Below are 25264 nucleotides of genomic sequence, written 5' to 3' on the forward strand. Positions count from 1 at the left end.
GGAAATATTTTTTATTAATGCATAACACGAACCCTTATCCACATATCTATCCGTGCACTCAGATACAGGCAGACAGCAAGGATGACTTTAGCTAAAACTGATTGTTATTGACAGTAATCTGGATCTGATGCACCCTGCTGTTCTTTATTTGTCATTCAGCATCCTTGGAAAGAACATCAAACTAAAGCAGAAGCCTATTTTTTTTAGACCTGAATGCACAGCAGTTTCACATATGTTGGATTTTTAGGAAGGGGTATAAAAATTCTGGGAAATGTAGGATGACTACCTGAGGTGGAACTGGATGAGACAGGCTGTCAGACAAAGAAATACATGTCAGAGTGCTAAATTATAAAATAACTCCTGAAATCCACAGAACATCACAGATTGATGTTAGAGATCTAACGGTGTAGGAGGATCCGTGGGTGCATTTTTTCCTTTAAATCTCATTGTCATTGTGTTTTTTCACAACCAGAAATATCAAGCGTACCGAACCAAAACATCAAATGTTGTTGCAATACTGACGGAGTCCGCAGCATCAGTCTGTGTAGGAGGGTGAGTGAGTTTTATGGAGTTAGACGAGGGATAACGTGGGACAGTTGTGGAACGGTATGATTATAAAAACCTATGAGATGTGCTTGATTGTTTTGTTTGGAAAGTTGGGCAGAAATTTGCATCGGATTGATGACATCTGCATTAGTTCAGCATTACAAAAAAGCAGTAGTGGAAAAAGTACATTTACTTTGTTTAGTACATTTAATGTATCTGTGCTTACCTATATATTTTCAGGTACTTTTCACTTTTACTCCACTACATCAACAAATATCTGCACTTTTTTTTTACAATGCACTGCGTTACATGTGCACATTGTTTTTGAAATAAATTTTTATTTGTGAGAAAAAAAAGAATCCCGAGTAAAAGTACATCAATTAAGTTATTTCGTTAACTTCGATGAAGATGTTGTCTGCAGCTGGAAGCAGTGCATGTTCAACCTGTTTTGACTCATCCAGAATACTTTCCTAAATGACCGCCTGTGCTTTGATTGAATATGGCCTGCTCTCCTGATGCGAGCAGTGATCAATAAGCAGACTGTGTTGTCTCTCCTTGTGACGGTCAAATTACTGAGAGAACTCTATTTCAGAGACGGAGCTTGTCCTTTGTTCACACACACAAGTGAACTATGTATTTACACAACATGCGTACTCTTGCCGATGAGTCTGTATTGATGACATCACCAGGGGTTGTTTTTTTCTTCTTCACGCTTTAGAAAGCCCCCTCCGAAGCCACAAAGGATGTTATGGATCTGATTCACACACTGAGAAGTGGCTAAATTGATCTGATCTTCATGTGTAAAATCAGCGGTGTGCTCCTTTCAAAATCACATCTTCATCATTGACGACGTTGGACAGAAACATTCAGACTATTGACCTTATTCTGAAGAAGACATTATTATGATTATGATATTTATCATTGCTAGTAAAATATTCCATTTATATTCCTGCATGGTCTGATTATGTGACATTAAATCCCGTTGCTTATTTACACCCAAACCCATGCTCGTCAAGCGGTTGCTAAAGGCTGTGACAACTACAGGACATCATGATACAATCGAGACATATATACATGTCTACATAATGTGACTAAGGTCGTAATAATCCACATGTCTTCATTTGATTATTGATTCTGTAATGTCAGTTATGCAGCTCCCCATTTTAACTAATTAGTTAATTAACTTATTAAAACCAAACTTATCATAAAACACTTAAAAAAAACATCAGTTTTGAAAGAACCACCTTAAAATTACAGAAAGCATTTTCTTCGATGTGTTCTTTACTACCTTTACTGCAGCCAGCCACCAGGTGGTGATCAAGATACTTTTGCAGTAGTTTGGCTTACCAGTCATGTTGTCCATATGTCCCACAGTCTATGGACAAAAGCTGTAGTGTCCAGGCTGACTGAGATATGATGAACATCATGATATTGCTTCCACTGTGTTGACATTAGTCTTAGTTGTGGCACAACTGCTTATTTAATGGGTAATTTGCTATCTAATGAGGTTATGTATATTTTTGCAAATGTCTTCAGTCTAGATGGTGGGAAACATGATGTATTTATGTAGATTATTTAAATTTCATTCTGTGGTTGGAAAAAGGGTTGGAAACAATCAAGAAAAAAAAATAGCTGGTGTGTTTCTGTGTGTAACAATTGTTAGAGTACATCCTGCACCACTGGAAAAAATAGGGATAAAAGAGCTTTTAGGTGAAGTTTAGAAGAGTGGGCTGAAGTTGGGGGATCATCGATTGCCCCCGTATAGCTTTTCCTTTTAAAGTCCTACACACTATTCAAACATGCATTCATCTTCCATCTTCCACAAGCATGAAAAAACCCAGCCAAAACCTTTCCTGCTAAAGGCTACTTTGATTTGATTTTAAGTACATTCACACCACACAGCAAAACTGCACTCTGAACCCAGAGCTGTGTGTGAGTGAGCCCAGTGAGTCCGAGCATAGTGCAGGGTAGCATCCTTCCAGTCAGCCTTTTGTGCAGCGTCCAACCTCTGAGCCGTTTCCCCGCTGACCACGGTGCACCGGAGGTCCGGTCCTCAGAAGAGAACCAGAGCCAGGCTGGAAGATTGGGGTTAGACACGGGGCCACACAACACATCACTGTGCAGAGGTCGAAGCCATCAATTCATCGTAGCCAGCTCTGGCAGTGGGGGGGTGGGAGCCCATTTTCCTGACACTTTGGGGCTTGTGGGTTTCAGAGATAACATTAAAAAGATGCGTTTGACAGGGACCGTGCCATCGTCAGGCAACAGCACTGCAGCATCCTCGCAGTCTCAAACCGTCAAGTCGATGCTCAGGTTATTTAAAGGAGGATGATTAATGTGTTGAGAAATGGCAAGCACCTGCCTCAGCCGCACTCCCTCCCTAGTTTGCGGGTGTGAGTGTGGGAGGGTGTATATATGTGCACCCACACACACACCCACACACACACGCATGCCTGCACATATATAAGTTTACGCGTCTGCATTTGTGTGTGGACTTTTTCACGTGCCTGTGCATTCATTGTGTATTTTTTTGCATGTATTTTCCTTTGTGTGCATTTTTCACACACAAAACCCACGTGAGTGTGTGTGTGTGCATGTGCGTGCGCACACACATTGCGCTGACTGGGCCGGTGTGCTGGCAATTAGAAAAACCACCAGTGGCAAGGTGCACATTAATCATGTTCCTCAGCTGAAAGAGAGAAATGGGGCGGAGATGGGGGGAGGAGGTGGAGGAGGAGGAGAAAGAATAATGAGAGAGTGTGTCTGAGGTATTCAGAGCTCCTCTGTTGCACTATTTGCTCTGACATGATGTTGGAAGCGTTTATGAATAAGCAAGGCAATGACAATGGACCCAAACCCAGTGGGCAGAGAGAACCAGAGGTTGATCTATTTGCACTTTTTCCACGGGGACGACTCCAGCTGAGGGCATGTGTCGAGCTTTCATTGTTCCTTATAATGTGCGGTGTAAAGGGAAGTAGTTGGCTGTTCTGCAGTTGCACAAACATCATATCACAGACCGAGGTGAACTGACGCACGTTATCCTCTATGAGGTTCAATCACAGGTTAATCTCACTCTCTTCAAAATATGAAAGTGAAAATATAAAAGGATAATCAGGATTAGCAGGGGTAGATCGGAGATTAAATTTATGTTGACTCACCAATCGATTAATTGTTAATTGCACTAAAAACCTCCGTCGCTCATGCTGCACCTGTCAGCAATACCAGAAGAATGTGAGATTGATTTTTGTGTGGCAGCTTGTCATGTCCTAAATTTAGATCATTAAAATCAAAGGACTTTTAGATGAACAGTTTCCTGCATCATTATAACATTATTATTGTTTCACATCAGGAATGATTAGATGTGGCTCTGCATGAGCCACCATGTTCCTTTCTTCTCCAGGTAACCGGATGAACCCGAGCACAGTGAACACTCTCCAAAGTCTCTCCGAAGACTCTCAGCTACATCAGAATCTGAAATATTCATTAGGAACAACAGCATTAATATTAAATAGCAGCAACAGTTCTCAAACTCAACAGACAGACTTGAAATTTGTCCAAGAGTTAAGGTGGTGGTATGTGTCTCACGACTTTTCACTGTGGCCAGGAAGGTTTGAGAGGTCGGGATGTGACAGCAGAGTTTCTGGTATGAATCCTTGGACAAGCTGGGCATGTGTATCAGAATAAATGCTCCTCTGATTAATTCTGTTGTGCCCTTTGATCAAAGCTCTCATGCTGCAGGGGGCTTCTGTCCTTTAAAACTATAAACTATGAACTCTGTCTTTTTATAGCAACTAGGATTTGTCTGTTCTACAAAGTAATTTCCTCATCTCAGCATCCATCTGATAAAGTTTTCTCTGTTTCCTTTTGTTTTACAGATGTATGATTGCTGATGAGGTAAGCACACACAATGCTGGCTCAGGAAATCTCTCCCCCCCCAGAAAAAAACTTACCTGAGACTTCGCTGCATGCCTTCCAAATTAATTTGTCAGCCCTGTGCAGCACTCCCACGTGCCTAATCAGTTTTGACACAAGAATCATTCTGAGACCATATTACTCTTGGGCCTTGCATCAGCTCGGCCGTCATATGCAATTTATCGCAGCGTCTCTGTGCAATTGACTTGTTTTTCTTCCCCTTTCGCCGTGTGTTGATTTGCTTGGTCCAGATGGGTCTTGGGAAGACGGTGCAGGCCATTGCGGTGGCATGTGTCTTCAGACAGGAGTGGCCTCTCCTCGTGGTGGTGCCGTCGTCCCTGAAATATCCCTGGATCGAGGAGCTGGAGAAGTGGATCCCCGAGCTGCAGCCTGGAGACATTAACCTGGTGGAGAACAAGAGCGACACCATGTAGGTCATCCCGCCGCACCACCAACACCTGTACCAGACCACACATATGATGTGAATTTGACGGCCTCGTGGATAACAAAGTTGCAATACTGATAAATTATTAGTTTTATTGAAAATGAGCTGAATGCTGTAACTTTTTCCACAATTTGATAATAAGTCTTGTGTTGACGTTTTTTTCCAAGTGGCCAGGAAAAAATGTGTTATTTGATTTACTCTTCTCAAGAAAGAAATATTAACACCATCACAGAAATCCTCTGCTCACTAACTTTACTTTCATATACTTTTATGTTTTTTGTTCTAAGCATTGTCATCAAAATTACTTGTTATTTATGGGACCTCGCTACTGCAGCATCATCCCCGGTCGCTGCTGCGCAGACTCTGGCTTTGAGTGTTCAAGATGGCAGTGTTCGTATCTGGGATAATTTTGCTTCATTTCTGGATAGTGGGAGGAAGAGGAGACATGCTGTCCATCTTTATATTCAGTCTTTGATTTAAACCTCAAAGTAAAATCTTCGTATTGCTTGTTTTGTCCAATCAACAGGCCAAAAACCCAGATATTCAATTTACTATTATGCATGACAAAGAAACCAAGCACATTTGAGCCTGTGAATTTTTAATTCTTTGGAAAATGCCAAAACAATTAGTGGTTATTTATTTTAACATCATGCAAGGAAAAAAAGATGCATTTATTGAACAGATAGGGAGGAATTTTGCACATTCTTAACCCAGAGCCTCTGTGGGAGTGCAGGCAAGGTCTCTTTAGAGCTCATAAATATGTGTGGGATATCAATGCAAAGTACATAATCCACAGGATTATGTTCATCGTACATAGGATTATCTAAGTGAAAGGCTGCAGCCATTATTTGAACTAAAGGGGAGGTTGTCCTCAACAAGGAGTGTGGCAGCGTTTGATGTCAGCACCTCTCCTGCTCTCTGCCCCCACACATACAAGTGGTAATGATTTACCTAAAGAGATGCTATTAAAAACTTGAACGTACTTGGTCACACGGTGTAAAAGTGAGGCCGTGTGACAGACAGAAAAGTTGTGGCTGACAAATTAATCTCAGAATGTCCCCTGGTGTCAGGAGCCAGCAGAGGCCGATGTGTGACAGAGCTGACAGACAAATCATGTCAAGGCGTCGACTGCAATATTGAACACGAGCGGAATTTTTTTTTTCGATGCAGGAAGTGGGAAAGTGCTGTCGCAGAGAATTGAGCCTCATTTTCTCAGCTGTTTATATTGGTTCATGTTTGCAGTGTCGAGTATGAGCCTTGAAAACAGCTACTTTTATTATCTCCTCAACTTTCCCCCAGTTCTTAGTTTTTATTTTTGAATGAAACAAACTTTCTTTATTCGTGGCACAGAGAGAGGGGGGGGGGGGACCTTCCCTCCACACTTCACAGATGGGGTGCAAAGAGGTTGTGAAAGCCTTCTGGGAAAATCGTGTCCTTGAACTGGATGTGTTAATGACTGAACAAGGAGGCAAGAAAAAAATTATGCAGCACCTCCTCCCTGTATTTTGATTCACTTGTTCTTATGTAGAACAGGAATGGCACCTGAGGTTTATTTCAGCTCGGAAAAGTGTGTGTGTGTGGCGAAGGCGAAGATTTTGAGCTTGACAGATGCTGGAAACGTTTTTTGATTTCTCAGAGATGCTTATTGAGTTTCATGCAGCTGAATGTCGCTTCTGTGTTTGTTTGCTTATCCGTGAATATGCGTGTTTGTGTGTGTGTGTGCGTGTTTGTGTTAGCTCGGTGCACAACCCAGATAATAACAAAATTGCAGCACAGCCCAGGAATGGATTTCTTAAGTGCTCCAGAAAAGGAGATTTATGAAAAAGCTGCAGCCGTGTTTGGAGTACGGCACTGTGTCCACATCTGTGTGTCTTCCTCGGTGTGCCTTCACATTTATCACGTCCACACAAAAGTCTGCTGTACTTTACCTTAATGCCGTTGTTTCCTGGTGAACAGCAGAACTTCTGAGCAGATTATATATGTATTTAAATATTGATACATGTATGTCAGTGGTAAAGGGGATCCCTTTTACAGCCCCCTTGTTGCACGTGTTATTATGTCTCAATCCCATTATAACCATCCTGCTGATGTAAATACTGAAAATACTTTAAATGTACTATTTGCCACAATATGACACAAACATATTAGTTTTGTTAGTTAATGTTTTGAGGGACGGGGTGGCATGGTGGTGCAGTGGTTGGCACTGTTGCCTCACAGCAAGGATGTTCTTGTTTTGAATCCATGAGTTTGCATGTTTTCTCTGTGTCTGCTTGGGTTCTCCAGGTACTCCGGCTTGTTTGTTGTTGTTTCAGCTCTTCAAATGTGAATATTACTACTTGTAATACTTACATTGTTGTAGATTTAATATGTTAGGGGTTTGGAATACTGACAAATTTGCAGCCCTGATAAGCAACAAGTAAGAACAAATAAAGTAATGTTAACTTTATTCTTGTGCGTGTGTGCGTGTGTGTGTGTGTGTCCCTCCAGGGGTATCGGCAACAGCAAGGTAACAGTGTTGGGTTATGGCCTGCTCACAACAGACGCGCGCCCCCTCGTGGAGGCTCTGACCAGGCAGCAGTTTGCTGTGGTTGTGGTGGACGAGTCACATTACCTCAAGTCTAGGAATGCGGTGCGGACGAAGATTCTGGTTCCTCTCATTCAGAGATCTAAGCGGGCCATCCTGCTCACCGGGACCCCGGCCTTGGGTCGACCTGAGGAGGTAATAAAACTGGATCAAATGGAAAGAGAATAGACATTTAACAGCAGAAAGGTGATTTGTTTTCTTTTCAGACTGCAGAAACCTACAGATGCAAAAATCTTTTCTTTGAATTTTTGATGAAAAATTAAACATGGACTGTAGCTAATGAGGGAAAGGATGACACTCAACAGATTCCAATTTTACATCCTTGTGAGCCCAAACTCAGGAAGACAGATTAGTCGGCTGACTCAGGGCTCAGCTCTTGCTTTTAACAAAGGTGTCTCACTCCACAGTGCAGGTTGATCGCCATGGTAACTTCCTCCGGAGCAGGTAATACTCGGATCCAACATTCAAAAAGCCAATTAACTCTCTCTGGCATCACTTATCCTCAAGGATCCCGTGGACTTATTTCAATAACCTTTGTTGCAAAAACTTCATTTACAAAGCCCGATATGAACAGACACTGCACTGCAATAAATGAGACAAGTAATAAAAAGAAGCACACGGGGGAAAACTATTGAATTTAGAGACAATAAGAAGGGCTGTTCACAGGACAACGGTGTGTGGAGAGCACCAGAGCCGTCCCCCTTCTCCATAATGATTTATTATATCATTTTTATATATGTTATATTGAGGATGTAGATTGCAGGCGTATTCCATCACTGCAGCTGCAGGGGATGAAATAGACTTTGTGAATAGAAAATCTTTTCACGCTCTCTATGTGAAGACACAATACAGCATCAATAACCAGTTCTCTAGGACCACTGTGTCCTAATGATGGGGCACAGATGCAGCTTTGTGCTTTGGCATTTACACTCGAGTCATCCACTACATCCTCAGGAGCAGTGTTACTTCTGGCATTTACTGTGTTTTTATGTTGCTTAAATCATCATGATTATAATCTACTAAATAATTAAGGATTATATGTCAATGTATTTATTTTGTTTACAGAAGAAATTATATGGTTGATCTGAAAAACAATCTTTTTTTTTTCCAGTGCCAACTACTGATTGTTTGCAGAACATTGGAACATATGCAAAACATCCTGTTTATGAATAGCTCTGCTCTCCAGTAAACACACACACACAAACACACACAAGTCCTTGTAATTATTCATAACCTGCAATGTAGCTTTTCTATGACTCTGTAACTGTTGCACATTGAATATTATAAAACTTTACTTCTACGCAAATTCCCAAGTCGAGAAAAGATGCATAAAATAATCATTCAGACAATAATAGTTGCTCAGACCCCCGAAAAACATCTTTAGTATTTTTCTACTAAATAAATATTCATGATAAATAAGCAATAATCAAAGCTAGAGTTCAGAAAAACATCCTTGGGTTATATTTGCAAAATGTTGTCAAAAAATCAACTAATCTGCCTCATCAGGACTGTTTGACAAATGTCACTATTTACTATTAAATTGGCCACGTCCACTGGTGGCTGGCATTCGTGTCCGGGATATTTTGGCTTCATTTCTGGTTAGTGGAAGGAAGTGGAGATGCGTCATCCGTCTTTATCTACAGTCTATGATGTGAACACAAAGTCCTACAGGGCAACACTGTCTACTCAGCTGACGTCCTCTGACCTGCCATGGTTTCATAACCCAAACATTCTCAGTGTTTTACATTCTTTCATTTATTTGTGATTTTATTTTTTGCTATTCAAAAAGTGTCACATCTTATTTCGTTGTTGAGCTGCATTGATCCACTCAGCATCAACTTGCATCTCTCTGTGTCTTTCACACACACACACACACTCTGACAATAGACCAATCTGTCATCATCAGTCTGACTAGAAACAACATGACATTTGGTCTTTTCTGAACTTCAACGATGCAGCTACATGTTTATTTGCATATAGAGCGGCAAAGTGAGATCCATCCGATTGCAAGTGGTCACTGGAGACGCATTCTATTGATTCTATTGATTCTATTGACAGACGTGAATATGTGCTTAGAGCTGTATCACCAGAGTTTTTCTTAAAGAACCACACTTAACATTAGAATTAGAAATGGGCATTAGAACATGTTTTTAAAAACAGACTTAATCATAGGTCACTCTCTGGTATGCATACGATCTGGATCTTAGCTCATAGTGATTAAGTGTGAGATCATGAAGAACAGTAATATGTTTTCATAAAATATTAAAATCAATTCTTGTACTGATCGGGAGCCCCTGTAGAATCTCAATCGCTGCTGTGAAGTGATCGAATATGTTCCAGATTCTGTCCCCGTTGTGAAAATGTACAAAAATCTTTTAGAAGTGACATCATAGGTTTTGTGTTGACTGTGTGTAAGTGTTGATGTGACACAGGACTCACATCTCACTGTCGTCTAGCTAATGTGAGGAAAACCTAATTATTGCCGAGACCCGATCATGATAATTAACTGATGAAATTCAGCCGGCTAATTAATTCCAAAATGAAGTGAAGTTCGTACTTGTAAGAAATCTTTAGAAGGTGTGTCATTGGGAAAGTGTGTGTGCCTGAGTGTGCACATATGTGTGTGTGATACATGCCATCTTGTCTCCACCTGCCTGCAGTGGTGAGGTTAGTTTTTTCAATATCTCTCTCCCCGTCTCTGCCACTAGAATCTGAAACTGAATATAACATTTTATCATCTGCAGCACAAACCTGATAAGACCTGTCCCTGCCTCTGTGCCAGTCTCCTCATTGCCATCATTACTCACTGTGGCTCTGACATCGAGTTAGCACACAGCTCAGGGCATGGTGCACTGTTCATGATGTGCCCTCATTCCACCCACCTATTATATCAACAGTGTGAGGGGTGAAAATGCAAAGCTCCTGTTGAACAAGTGATGAATTTAGAATAGCGCTCTCACTTTGGTGGCTTATTCAGATCGCCTTGCTGATGATTACCTGTCATTACTCCAGACATTGCTGCAAATGCTCAAAATTGACAGGGATTCTGGGAGATTGTTGTGATGCACGTGATGCAGTCTACACTTGATACGAGAAAAGGCTCCTTTCAAAACGACACATGTCCTCAGATGACAGAAACCAGCAGCTCATAACTTCAGCACCTCAGTATTTCTAAATGAAGTCATGAAAAGATCTTGTGATGATGCACAATTTTTCGAGTCAGCAGCGATTTAGCAGCAGTGCGTTGATATTTGATCCAATTTCATTTCATTCTCAGATCCATATCGCTGCACCACCACGGTGTGACCTGGTTAATTTCGCTGACACAAATTACTACCCAGTCGTTCTTCCCAGGACTGGTAAACTAGGCGAAGGACAACAGGACCTTGAATAGATTGCACACAAGATGTACTCGGTGACAGTAGACTAATCGTGAGCGCTGGTGAGGTCTACGTTTCAAGCCAGAAAAAGCTTTTGACTGATGGTGTGCTCTCACCTTTCACAAGCTTGAAGTTGAACAGTTGGGAGGTAAAAACAGTCTCCATGATGAACTGCCAAGTCTTTCAGGTTGGCTCTGGAGATTTTTTTCAAATGTATATGATATCATTGAGAAACTACATTTTTAAAGTGTAACTTTCTGGTGCTGTGATCAGGGCGGTTGATGTGATATTACCATGACGATGTGAGCTGCATGGCATGAATAGCTAAGATCTATTTTCATGTGTATTCCCACAGCTGTTCATGCAGGTCGATGCCCTCTATCCAAAGAGGTTTGGGACCTGGACCGACTTCGCCAAGAAATTCTGCAACGCCCATTACAGGTGAGCTTTCAGCACTGACCCACAGAATGACACGCACCTCGCACAAACGTATATGAAAGCGCTATCAGTCGTCTTACTTAACTCGGCAAATAAATCAAAATAAATATATTTTCAAACTCATTCTTTCCAAGTGTAATTCCTCCGTTTGGAGTTTCATTAAACCTCACCTACCATTTAGTTATCAGTCTTTTAAAGTGAGCATTGGGATAAGGTGGACTCTACCTGAGCCTGGTGTGGTGGTGCTGCTGAGCAGGTTTGTTGTCAGAGCCAGACCGCAACTGAAGCCAAGCTTTAAATGCCAGTTGGCTGCTGGTTGCTCGCGACGATCAGTTACATGTGTGAACAAACATCAAATACATTGTTTTGGATGCCCATCAAAGTCGGCAGTTCGGTTGGAGATGGGCCCGACGGCATTAATGATAACAGTTTGTATATAATGGCACTTAGTGTGGCTGGGGAATACCGTTCTGAGCCACACACACATTCATACAAAAGAGGAATCACAAGGTGGTTCCATAACGTGTTCCTATTACAGTCCCTTCATAACAGTGAAGTCCAGGAGACAGAAAAGCAGCATCGCAGCAGCCCGGTTCTTGGTGAAAATCCTCACACCAGACATAAACGTTGTTTTCGAAGGAGTGAGTCGGTTTCTCTTCCTTCAGCAACCACAAGTTTGAAAATCGAAGTGTGAAACAGTAAATTCTGGCAGTGCCTTGTTAACTTTGTCCATACTTCCAGCCAATATGGCAGATAACCAGCCTTTGTATTGAGGGCCAGCACTATTCTAAAAATCCATTTGGCGGATAAATTGTGAAAGTTGCTGGTGAGTTTTGGGATGAACCTGCTGCTGTGGCCATTAGACAAAATAGTTTCCATTCTGCAAATTGCCCTTAAGCTAAAAACTGATCCCCGGACTGCTCCAGCAGAGCTGCTCAGCGATAAACAGTGGAAGGCTGTTGTGCTACTGGGCAGCTCCCAGGTGGGAAGGTTTATATGTGTTTAACTATTCCTTCAGGGCAGTGCTGTAAATAAGTATGTTTTCTTAGAAAGTTTGTCTCCGTGAGAAATGTGTCTAGCAAAAAAAAAAAAGAAAAATGCCGACCTCTCGTTCAATCTCTCACAGGTACATTGGGCGTCACAGACAGTGGGACTGTCGCGGTGCGTCCAACCTGAAGGAGCTGCACCAGCAGCTGAGTCAGATCATGATCCGTCGTCTCAAGGCTGAGGTGCTCAGCCAGCTGCCCACCAAAATCCGACAGTGTATCCCCTTTGACCTGCCCGACAAGGCTGCAAAGGTACTTTTCAGAGGGCACGTTTTTTTATCTGCACAGACATTTATTTCTTTTGATATTTGTTTGTTTTATCCATTAATTTATGCTTCAAAAAATTAATATATGGCCATCTACTGTGACTTCCTGATTAATAATGAAGGCACAGTTTCATGCTGGCTGCCAAAATGAGATTCTTTGGGGTTCTCAGCACACAGGGAGTGATTAATTAAACTTTTCCCCACAAATCACACCAATATTTGATTATTTGTTTGCCTCAGCTGATTCTCAATTCAATTAATGCTTTTTATTCTTTTATCAATCAAAAACACCAGGTATTGGGCTCCATGCAAGAACCACTGGCACAAACTATTTAATTCTTAAGTGACACATAGAAAAGATTTAGACAACTTGTCACATTCATCAATTATGAGTCATGCACAGACCTTGTCTGCGTTTCTAAGTGGGAAAAAACCCTTCTTTAGATTTTGAATGAATCATCATGCTTCAATCTGAGTTTTAATGCGATTAGAGCTGCAGCAATTATATATAAATTGATTGATCAAACTATAATTATTATATTCCTTAATATAATATTTTGTATTATTCATTTTGAATCCAGAAAGTAAATATCAAATAACTGTAGTGGAATTAAAAAGTACAATGTCTGTCACTGAATTATAGTGGAATAGATTATAATACAATATTAAAGTAAATGTACATGTAGCTCCAAATTGTACTTAAGTACCTTAAATGTATTAGCAAGTTTCATCACAGCAACTTTTACATTTCAGTAGTTGGAGAAAATTCTCTTTCTTCAATAACACATATCTCTCTTAGGGGAAACATAACTGATTCATTCTAATAACTGACAATGTGGTATCACTGTGTAATATCCTGTTTTCCATTTCAATGACTGTATTAACAATTTCTAGTTGTTTCCATGATACTGTTTAAATTTGTTATGTTTTCATCACATTTTTGACACAAGTTCTGAAGCTCCACCGTGTTAAATCCCTCTTTCCTTGAGTAACATTGTTTTGAATCAAACAAAAACACAACAACATTCTCAAATAGACACATTTTCCAGTCCAGTGAATCCGACATGTTAAAAAAAATAGCAAGAAAATGTTCCTCTTCTTCTCTGACTCCTTAAAAACATTTCTGGCATTTCCTAGAATAAACGATTTACATGTTATTCAGTTACAAGTAATCATCTTTGTCTTTCTCTTTTGGCATCGCAGGCTGGTGCTTCTGCTTGATAAGAACTTGATGTTTTCTGTTTACTCATCAATTCACACCTGATGGCTACTGGGTCCAGTGTAGAAAACTGCTTATTGCAGCTTCAAGATTAAATAACTTACCATTAGGCCAAACTAAGATGCAGTGAGATCCCTCTTAATGTGTGTTCTCCTTCCACCATTTATTTGTAGATCTATTTGTAGATGTTGGAATGCCATGTTTTGTGTGTAGGTGTTCGCATCACTTTTAGCCTCCCCAGAGTTATGGTTGCAGTTTCTGCCTCCCACGTCTAGCTGGATGCGTGGGAATTTATACGTGAATGCTAATGTGGCTCTGACCTGGCCTTTGCGCCTGTCACTCCGCGCATCGGCTCACTGGTGGCAAGGCTACGAAGGGTTAGACAACCCACTGTGTGTGAGAATATGCGCTCCGAAGCATCCACGGAAAACCCTTATCGTAACAGCAGGAGTCGAAAAACACTGGAGGAGCTCTTTCAGCAGTAATTATGCACCGAGCCACCATCCCAGGAATGACACTATAATAAGGAAGTTACTCAGGAAAGTGATGATGCAGGATTTTACCCCAGTCTCCCTAAATGTTAAGTGACGCTTTAATTGGGGGCTAAATATGGTCAGTATTTCTACATTGTGGCGCCAATTAGGCCACCGAACGTACGCGTAGAACTGGGAAAAGTTCATGTCATGTCATGTAGCTCCCACTTTACTCTCTTATCTCAAGCCGGCTGAAACAGCAGCGTCCATGCGTGGTCTCCTCAGAGGCTTAGAGATCATTTGTCCTTTTTTTTTGCATGCATGCATGTAAAAACATACAATGGAAGTAGTTTGAAGAGATGAGAAAGGGAGGTGTGAAGTGGTCAGTCACCCAAATCTGCAACCAGGAAAATATGAAAAATAGAAAACACAAAAGGCAGCGTGGACCTTTTTTCCTGACTGTATCTACTATGTACCAGCACCCCTCACCAGTTCATTCCTCCTATCTCATTTTACTCCCTAATGATGGCTTTTATCATCTGCAGCCAGACACTTTTTATGTCCCTCCTGCCCTTTACTTTTTCAGCCCTGGCCTTTTGTCAGCATTAGTCTAGTGAATATCATCGAGGGTGGAGTGTTTAGCAACTCGTGTTATTTTTCTTATTATTATTTTTTCCGTCGCATTATGAAGAAATTCTCGGATGTAAAGTTTTTAATTAAGATAAAAAAACATGGCGAGACAGTCTGAGCTGCTTTTCTGGAGGTGCTGCTTAGTGAAACATCTGAGGGAAGACATAAAGGAAATGCAGCTTTTATGCTCCTTGGATATGATAATATTTATTCATTCCACCGTCCTTGACTTTGACGAGGTTTGAATCCACTGAAATGCTAATTATGGCAATAGATGGTGCAGTGCCTCCACATCTCACCACAGTTGTTTCATTGTAGCAGTGTAGAACACTGGGAAAGTTGCGGTATAGTGAAACTTGCACACGGAGGAAGCCTCGGTTACATGTGTGTACGCTTGAAATAATAAGACTTCTCTCCTTTTCTCACAGGTTTTATTTCTTCCCCTCCGACCTCCTGCACACATCCACCATGATGTGCATGTACTGTATGTGCTTCCTCACACACTGCTGCCTCTTCCTTCAGTCCGCCATATGGTTCACAGTTCTCTGTCGTTTGATTTGCGGTGCTTTAAGAGAGCGCTCGCTGCTGTGGAACTTTTACACGTTTTGTTTCTCATCTTTCAGCCTGAATTTAGACAGATTCCATGCAGTGTTGTTGCAAAATAACCGTTAATGACAAACCTTTTCGACAATTAAAGAAAGAAGTCATGGGGGTTCAGCATTCTTCCTGAAATTATCTGCACATCTGAGTTATTGCAGGAAAATTAAATCAAACATACGGCATGCTGCTTTTCTTGTCAGATTTCTACATGACACAAAATGTGCTGAAGCCTGCTGTTAATGAACTAACTTGTATATGAGTTCTGTTTTTATGATAAACAGTCCTAACCCACATGTCGACAACAAAGCACGGCCACTCCCTGCGTGTCTTGTTTCTGAGCAGAACGCAGCATATGCTTCCCTTCGCCGGCAGCCGCTCCCACTGCGATCCTCTCCGCTCTACACTCCGCCTTAAATACACCTCGCCAATCACCTTGAGAGCACGCAAGCCATCTTTGATTTATTGTGCCGGCCCGCTTGCTTCTCCATCTTCGACCCCAGCTTGTCACAAGAAGGCTATAATTGGGAGACGCTCATGACCCACCTAGCACAGCAGCCCAGTCAGAGGGGGTGGCATCCTTGGGAATTCTCCCTCTCTCTCTCTCATTTTTTTTCTCCCTCTTCCAGGGAAAGTAGGACACACAGCAGCACCATTAATTGTTTTGCCCTTTATACCTCAAAACAGTAGCGAACAAGTGCGAGAGTGAGAGAGAAGAGTGGATGATGGAAGAAAGGAAGCCGCCTCATCGTCTATGTGCTCTCCTTCTTTGCAGGAGGCCACAGCCAGCTATGCCAAGTGGGAGAGACTGATGAAGGGACTGGGGTCAGGGGGCAACGCCATGGACAACTCCGTCACTGAGGTCATGGGGCTGGTCAATCAGATGTACACGCAAACAGCTATAGCCAAGGTAATGGGAAGACAGTAGGTCTCAGAGTACATCTGGTTTTAGCCCAGCCTATGTCATTATACCATACGGTGTATCTTTGAAGTTAAGCAGTATGTGTTTGTGTACTTTCTAAATATTTTATTCATATATGTAGATGCTCCTTTGGTTTGGTGCTGAGTAACACAGATACCACAGAGTAAGAAAACTACTCTTTGCTGATGTTAACAAAAATGTCGAATAACACATCAACCTCCCCTTTAAACATCACAGTAGTTTGATGGTTAGATGCTGAGAGTTCTTCTCAGGGCACTTGTACACTCAAACCTTTATAGACGGAGAGCTCCAGTCAAAATCTAACATTAGTTGCTATCAGCTTTATTATCAAAGAGGCAAAGATATAGAGTTGAACTTTTCAGCAGCTCAGAAAATGCAGCCACAGTTTCGGTTTGACGTGGATTTTGCATCATTTCAGGAAGTGTGTTGGATCTCAAGCTTTGACCAGAGGGTTGGAGTGTGGATCATATTGAAAGTAAAATAAATCAGAATCATGGAGACAAGAAGAAAACAAGTGCAAGTATAAGATGGACAAATAGATTCATTTTTGACAGAGTGCTGTAAATGTTCCTCCCGTTTTAAACTGGCTCTTCTGACTGAGTTACCAATGGGAGTGATAGGGGGATAAAATCCATTAATAAAGTTTATCTGAAGTTATTTTAATTTTCTTGGGTACCTTGAAAGGCGCTATATAAACCTAAGTTATTATTATTATTACATGTGGCTTCAGCAGTCTGGGTTTTAAAATTAGATTTATATCTTCCAAAGCTACAGAAGTTTTAATGCCAAATTCTGTTTGTGGTACTGTCTCCTATTTGTCAAACTGACAGTTCATCAGGGCAGCTTCTTTTATTTGCCAGTAACCTTTGTTTATTTGACAAAATGCCCATAAAAAAAAGGGTGCTCCCTCATCGTAATGTTTTGCAGAATCATCCAACATTGAGTTCTTGTTTGGTGATGGTGTCTGAGAACTCTGGCAATCTGGGAAAAATGACGAATTCTGCACTAATTCTGTTCAAACATGAACTCCAGAAAATGTCTGACCCCTTCATGACGCCCCTTCCACAGCCAAACTGTGAGAAAACAGGGCAGCAAATCTTCTCCGAGAAAGATTCCAAAGATTTTAAACCTCTGTAACTCCTCTGAAAACAGTCAGTTTAAAACACAAAGAAAACATATACAAGCCAAATACAAAGCATTAGATATGGTGTGTACTTATTCTTCATTTTCACAGTTCAGGAAAAGGTGACTTGATGGCACAGCATCATGATCAGAGCACTTGTCCGACCCCTCAGGGAGATTTCATAGGAGAGCATCGCCATGGTAACAGGGCCTAATGGTCGCCAGTGAAAGCACTTAGACAAAGTAGGGAGTTATAACAGAGGTATTATTTAGTTGTGTCCAGCCTGGCATGATTACACCTTATCTCAAAGTTACACACCGCAGTAGCATCTCTGTGATGTTGTTGCTATGGAAACTCCGTCAGCTCTCAGTTTGAAGAGTTTTTTTTTAATGAGAGAGAAATAACAATGTGGGAAAGTGGCGGGATGCATGCGGTATGAGAAAGGTTGCGATCGGCGCAACTGGTGACGAGAATCTAACAAGTGTTTACATTTCCTGTTCCTCAGTGTTGACATGTACAAGTTTTCAACCTCTGATCAGTTCCCAGCCTCGCTTATCTTGATGCTAAGAGGTAGTTCCTGTAGTTGAGTAAACATTTCCTCCAAATATCGTATCCCTCTCCTATCATCTTGCATGTTCGAGGGCTGGCATTCCTCTCAATTAGCCCGACGCCCTCAGCCATGAGGAGCGTGGCCCCTAGGTTAACGAAGACCGGAGATAACCACGGAATCCAATCATCGACACGCTACTTGCTCAGCCTACCTCCAAGCTTGGATCTTTTTTTGTGCCTGCCGTTGTTTGCTGATTGGATTTCTGCTCAGTTTAGCCTAACACCGGACCTCCTTTCATTGCAAAGCCCCCCCCACCCACTCGCCCACCTCAAAGCCGATACCGCTGGCCCAGCCTCATTTCCTCTCCTATCGGTTTTAAGAGTCAAACACACTGTCTCTACTTCAGAAAAAAAAAGCGTTCTCTCTGCTTCTTTTGGATCATCAGGAGGGGTGGAATGGTGTGATGGATTCACACATCTATGTCACTCTGACGAGCGTCACGGCCCCTGCCCGCCTGCCAGTCTGCCTTGCGACGGAGCTGCCAAACGCCTTTGGGGTATTTTTATTGCTTTACCCGCCAAGCATCTGCTCCCAATTACCCAGAGAGGACAGCTCTGATGCTGGACTTTAAAGCAAGCTAACGGGCCGCTTCAGACAGCCGAGAAGTTTGTGCACTAATTAAACTCAGCGGAAGGAAGCTGGTGAAGCCAGGCCGTCAGTAATGAGGACCCCCCAGATCAGAACAGGGTCGGCAGGCCTGGCGGAGAGATTCATTATCAGGCGCATTGGCTAATTATCAGCAAGGCAAAGCAGAGGTTCTCCCACCAGAGCAGGTGTGATGGCTGCAGAGGTTGTCAGGTTGCAGGAGGTGTGGAGATTATAAGTGTGGGATTCACACCGTGGAGAAAGGCCTGTCTCCAAAACCGTCTAGTAAGGGCTCTGTTCAAGTCAAATCAGACCTCGGTATTTCTCACTAGTTGGAGCTATTCTTGGGAGCTTTTTGGCCTGGGGCTCTGAAATGAGCCGAGCCCGGCTGCTCAATGACACGCTCATACAGCACATCCTCTCCAGCTTTGCAGACGGTAGCGGCAGCGGCCACAGCCATCACAGTGTGATCGCTGGGCAGCATTGCACGGTGAATTGATAGATACGGATACCTGCAGGGTACAGTTAACTCACTCGCACTTCTGCAGCTTCCGTGCTTTTTTGGATTTTTAGCCTCACGCTGTCAATCAAGGTCGGACGCTTCAGCAGAAACAAGCGAGATGCTGTTAAATCTGGGCTGTGATGTTTATGAGGCATTGTTACCACTTGACTTCATAAATAAAACAAGACTAACAGGTAAAACAAATGCCAGGCATGAATAAAAAAAGGCTAGAAATATACAGGCAAATAATTCCAACGTAAAATAGCGCCCGAGAATTAGGATGATTGTTTTAATTAAATGAGTAAAAGTGCTTTATCTTTTTAAAATGACAGATTCTTGGATTCATTAAATCATCAGATTAAAAGGGGACATTTCTTGTATGTGTTGTTGACGGCCCCTTCCCAAAGAAAAAGAGCGCACACACCAATCATATCTCCAAGTTGTGACTTATTGATTTGCTCTCACTATCTGCGAGCTGACAAATGCGCCCCAGTCGCTCTGTGTGCTCTATCCTTTTAAAGTCTGGATCCCTGGCATTCAATAGCGAATCGATCACACAGAAAGGATGCCGCGGTGATTAATTGACTTCTTCACTGATCTAGCTGATTCCTCTGTGTGCGGTCGACCAGTAAAGTGATGGATTCAGTGGCTCCCTTTCATCTGTGTCTATTTCTGTATGTGCTTGTTTGTGTGTGTGTGTGGCCAGGCGGGAGCCGTGAAGGACTACATTAAGATGATGTTGGAGGCAGAGCAGCTGAAGTTCCTGGTGTTCGCCCACCACCTCACCATGCTGCAGGCCTGCACCGAGGCCGCCATGGAGGCCAAGGTAACCTCAGGCAGTCCACATGTTACTGGATCCTCTTAAAAACACGTTAAAAGGAAAAATAATACTGTGTACATTACACTGCAGCTTCTTCTGTTTATATCGCTATGGTAACTGTCTCCAAAGGGAAAAAATTCTTCCATTTCACGCACACAGCCTCTAAACTCTTTGGTCTCCCCACCCCCAAACGTTTTGGATCCTGGTTAAAACCATCGCTCACCATAGCACACAGCCTTGTTCATCCCTTTGTCAAATTCTTTATCCCTGATATTCTAAATAAGAGGCAGATACAGGGTGCTATAGCACATCTCTTTGAAAACAATACCCTGCTGATTAGAGGGACACGCTTATCTATTTATGGATGTGTGCATGCGTATATGTATGGATTTACATGGATGCTTCTGTGTCTCAGGGAGGGTTGATCTCGCTAAATTCCCGATACATGGACAATGCACATAATTAACCCCTTTTCACTGCTGGAATGTCACAACACATCACATATATCCATCGTGATGAGAGCCTCGAAATACATCTGCATGGAAGGTGACACTAATTTCAAGTGCTTGCAGGGGTCGATGTTGATGGGATGAGCAAACTATAGCATTTGAACGTTACCAGGACAACTAATACCCCAAAAAAAGAGTCTACAATTATTGCAGTGGCCAGACATAAAAAGAAGACTCACAATGCACGTTGTGAGGCCGCAGACTTTAAATACAGATAGACGATGCATCTCCACTTCCTCCCTCTATCCAGGAATGAAGCTTATATATCCTACATTCCAACATTTGTTAAGCCCTAATTCTAAATCTGTAAATCTAGCTAACTATGTGGGTAGGTAGTTACTTCCCAATCCATGCATCTACAATTCGTCAGCTGATCCATAAAGAAATCAGCTTCCAGTTCCTGTGCACTTCACCTTATACAACACACTGCTCTTACAAAGATTCTGCTCACCTTCAACCTCCAGGACTGGTTAAAAAAGCCCTAGAATTCATGTTAGTCTCGCACTAATCACTTAGAAACAAGAGGGAGCACTGTTTTTACATGGTTGATATTTCATTCTGGCGCAAATGTTCATTTCTGTCATTTCCATTTAACAGTTTCAAGTTGTTTCCAACTGCACAGACCTGAATTGGCCATTAATGGTAACCTGGAAGTACTAAATGTGCAGAATGTGTTCATATTTCACTCCTCCTTGCTGGCTAACCAGAGGTAATTGGGCCCTTACTTGATTTTTATTCCTTCATCCATAGTCCCGCTGTGTTTATAAGTCAAATCCCTGCCATCCATGATTAACTTAGACAGAGTGCTGAGCTCTAAGTTCGGCTTGTGCTTCAGCAGGGGGATACACAGCGGATGTTAAAAGTCATGAATTATTTACGTCTTCCACTTCTTCACTGAAGTCAGGTGCAATATTTAGATAATTACAAATTGGAGTTTTGAAACACTGGAACTAAAGTTATTCTCTTAATCATCATCATCATCTGAGAGTGTCACATTTTTTCTTCTTTTTCCTCTTAAACTGCTCCTCACTGAGAAAAGTAAACTTTACTTCAACAATTCTTCTGCAAAGGCGCATTTCACAAGTTATCATCGCCGGCAACCTGTGAGAGTTCAAGTGCAGAGGTACGACGTGCGATATCACATTGCTCTGTGACACGCTCGTTCTCTGGTTGCATTCGCACTCATCAATTAACAAGGATGGGCTAAAAAAAGCAGCGATGATGAGAGTTTTGTTAGAGACAAGTGAATACACCGCTCCTATCGCATGATGTTATCGCACTTTTGCTTTTCTCACCAGATGTCGAACTGGTTGGAAGGTTTGTTTAATAAAGTAAGTCATATTTTTTAAACTAGTAAATAAAGTGCACTAAATGCCAGATAAACAACTTTTGTGAGACAACAGAACAAATGTCTACAATAGCATTCTTGTAACCCCTTATTCAATTTTTTAAAATTTGAATATTACTTTTCTTTAATGATAACTTGACGTTTGCTTTAATTATTTTGTCTTGTAAAGCACTTTGTAAATGTTTAGAAAAGAAAGTGCCACCTTGATTGTTATTATCATGATTAGTTCTCTTTATTTGACATTTTATTTTTGCCGGAAATGTCAAACAGTCCTCTGTGGTCTTTCTCAGCAAGGTTCTCCTTCATATTCATGCAGTCATAGTTACATTCACACGTGGGAGCTGCGCCGCACAAACACGCTCTCCCGCCGACGGCCACCGAGCATCTCTGCAGGGGTGGTGAGCCAAAATCAAAAGGATTCAGTCGTGCATTAGCAGCACAGTGAATGTCAAGTTCCAGTTCAGGTTTAATGATCATGCAAACCACTGCTCTCTTTGTCTGGCTTCATGTAATGTTACAAAATATTGTGTTGTTAGTGCAGTTTTCATTTCCTCTCAAAGAAGCTGTTTTATATTGAACGCTACCAGTTCAGTGTTTTCCATTGTGCATTCATTCACACACCCGTCGTTGAAACATCTACACAGTGGAAATCAGGATAAAATAGAAATGCTCATCTCCTTTAGTGTTCCAGCACCAGCTTTTTAAACAGGGACAATACCATCCCTCGCTAAATGTGGGAACCTTTAAATGGGAAGTTCAAACAAGCTCAGTTACATTATCTTCCCCTGAATAAAGGAGAGAGGTTCACTCCAGATCACAGCCAGATCCAGGCCAGTATAGCTGTGACAAATAATGTAACCTCTCACAAAAGACCGTATTTGTCCGGCTTTGAAAGTTTGGAATTATGTTTTTTATGTTGCTCGAGAAAAGTTGAATCCATAACAACTTGGTTCTGTGTCATGTGTATACTTTCACCTTCTACCCTCTGTATTTGTTTGTTTGTTAGTTTGTTTGTTAGCAGGATTATGCAAAAACTACTCAACCAATTTCTGTGAAAATTAGTGGAGGGAAGAACCCATTGAAGTTTTAATATCCAAATCCAGTGTGCCGTGTTGCAGGCGTTCCATTGGCAGGCATTGCTACCTGGTTTCTTACTTCACCACTGTCATCCATTGTGAATTGAATTTTCCATCTGTTGTCTCTGCTCCGTCAGACTGGTTACATCCGTATCGACGGCAGCGTCCCGTCCTCATTGCGAATCCAGCTCGTGCACAAGTTTCAGAGTGACCCGCAAACCCGGGTGGCCATCCTCAGCATCCAGGCTGCTGGCCAGGTATTTACTACACACACAGACATTTATAAATCAACATATTTAGTTACTTGTTGATCACCTCAGTTTTTATCAATTAATATTTATGTCTTCCAATGCTCATTACTCCCAGTCACACTTAATATCCTGAAGTTTGTCATTGTAAAGTTACTGTGCTTCATAAACAGCAATGTCTCATAAAAGATTCAAAACAGTTAATGTAAATTTGGTGCCTAATTAATTTGTAATTAAGTGAAACCTATGAACACAACAGTTTCCTTCAGAGCTGCGTGGTCATTATAAGAGAAACTAATAAATACAGTTTTTCTCTAATGCAACATTAAATATTGTAATGGGGTCATTTGCTGCATATAAGCAATAATGATGACTGCTATTGGTTTTAATGAATTATAATCAAGTAGAAATAAATTCTGAAATTGTTATTTTACTCTTGATAATAAACTTAATAAACTCACTGACAGCTTTTATTCCGTGTGACTGAATATTTGCAGAGATGTGATGAATTCCAGCCAAAGGATATTGGCACTTGAAGCAAGTGGCATCTAATATTCTCTTATCAAACACAATTTTTAAATTAAATTCCATTGCAATGTTTAAATGAAGTATTTTTGTTCTGATTTGAGTATCGTGTGTGTGTCTCCGCTCTCCAGGGTTTGACTCTCACGGCAGCCAGCCACGTGGTGTTCGCTGAGCTCTGCTGGAACCCCGGTCACATCAAGCAGGCCGAAGATCGAGCCCACCGCATCGGGCAAAAGGCCTCGGTCAACGTGCACTACCTCATAGCCAAGGGCACCTTGGACACTATCATGTGGTCCATGCTTAACAAGAAGGTAACATGAGGGAGTCACTGTGGCAGTCAGCACATATATCACCAGTTATCTATTCATCAATGTCGTATTTAACGTGGATAATAAATCACTGAAATTGAACATGATTTCAGTTTTATCGCTTTTGTATTGATCTGTTTGTTCTATGGGCGATAAATTGACACAGCCTCAAACACAACATAAGCACATGACTACTATATTTAGCTGTATATAATGTATGCATGCATGATTAAAGTTTGACACGTCTTTGAAATTGATTTGCATATAAGAAAAGGCTTCAGGGATTTTAATTAATAATCATAGCTGTTATGATTTGTAATTAAATCTGAATTATTCCACTTAAACGTGATACAGCTCATTATAGAACCGACTTTGAAAAACAAAAACAATTTTCCCACGTCCCTCAGGAAACGGTGACCGGCAGCACGCTGAACGGGAGGAAGGGGTACCTGAAGGCCGAAGAGGGGGACAAGGACAAGTGGGAGTTCCTCAACTTCGCCCATGCGTGGACACCGAGTAACATGGTGCTGCCCCCGCTGGAGGGAAACTCAGCAGATGGGAAACAGGATGTGTTCTTTTCTCATGTGAGTAAGCGGGAAGACGTCATCACAAACATACAGTAAAGTAGTTAATTAACATGACCATAGACTGTGTGTAAGTGTCTTGATCGCCCCCTGGTGGCTGGCGGCAGTATAGGTTAAATACACCGCCTTCTCCTTGTTATTGGGTTGGACATGGACCAAACTAGAAACAACTATTTTTCTCCAAGATGGTTTCTGTCATTTTAGGTAGTTCTTATCACACTGATGTTTGTTCAGTTTGGTTTTAATTAGTTATTTGATGTTACAGAAACTTGGTGAAACATCATGATTGACAGCTGAGACTGACTCACGATTGTATTTACTTGTAATTATTTTTCCAGCTCTTTGTGCTAAATACTGAAAGTTTTCACTATACCGACATTTAATAAAATAACATTTGCGTTCCATTTTCTCTGCACATATCTAGAGACATGTACATGTGTAAAAATCGTATTCAGATACACATTCACAAATCACAGTACTCACATATATTCATAGAGATACAGTGTCACAACTTCCCACAGACAGTTTAAATAATACCATTGGTATT

At 41.6% G+C, this 25264-nt stretch overlaps 1 protein-coding gene across 5 annotated transcripts in view; it reads left to right on the forward strand.

The window, feature by feature from the left end:
• Positions 1-25264, forward strand: part of zranb3 (zinc finger, RAN-binding domain containing 3) — a 63529-nt gene that overhangs the window by 3972 nt on the left and 34293 nt on the right. For all 5 annotated transcript variants that reach the window (XM_069521473.1, XM_069521469.1, XM_069521474.1 and 2 more), the window contains 10 exons: positions 4422-4440; positions 4710-4888; positions 7391-7622; positions 11223-11308; positions 12432-12603; positions 16312-16446; positions 20006-20125; positions 23190-23309; positions 23957-24136; positions 24541-24717. In XM_069521473.1, coding sequence (XP_069377574.1) covers positions 4422-4440; positions 4710-4888; positions 7391-7622; positions 11223-11308; positions 12432-12603; positions 16312-16446; positions 20006-20125; positions 23190-23309; positions 23957-24136; positions 24541-24717 — 1420 coding nt within the window. The remainder of the gene's footprint in view (positions 1-4421; positions 4441-4709; positions 4889-7390; positions 7623-11222; positions 11309-12431; positions 12604-16311; positions 16447-20005; positions 20126-23189; positions 23310-23956; positions 24137-24540; positions 24718-25264) is intronic.

This window comes from Paralichthys olivaceus, chromosome 24 (assembly GCF_024713975.1).
Source record: "Paralichthys olivaceus isolate ysfri-2021 chromosome 24, ASM2471397v2, whole genome shotgun sequence".
Classification (NCBI taxonomy): Eukaryota; Metazoa; Chordata; class Actinopteri; order Pleuronectiformes; family Paralichthyidae; genus Paralichthys; species Paralichthys olivaceus.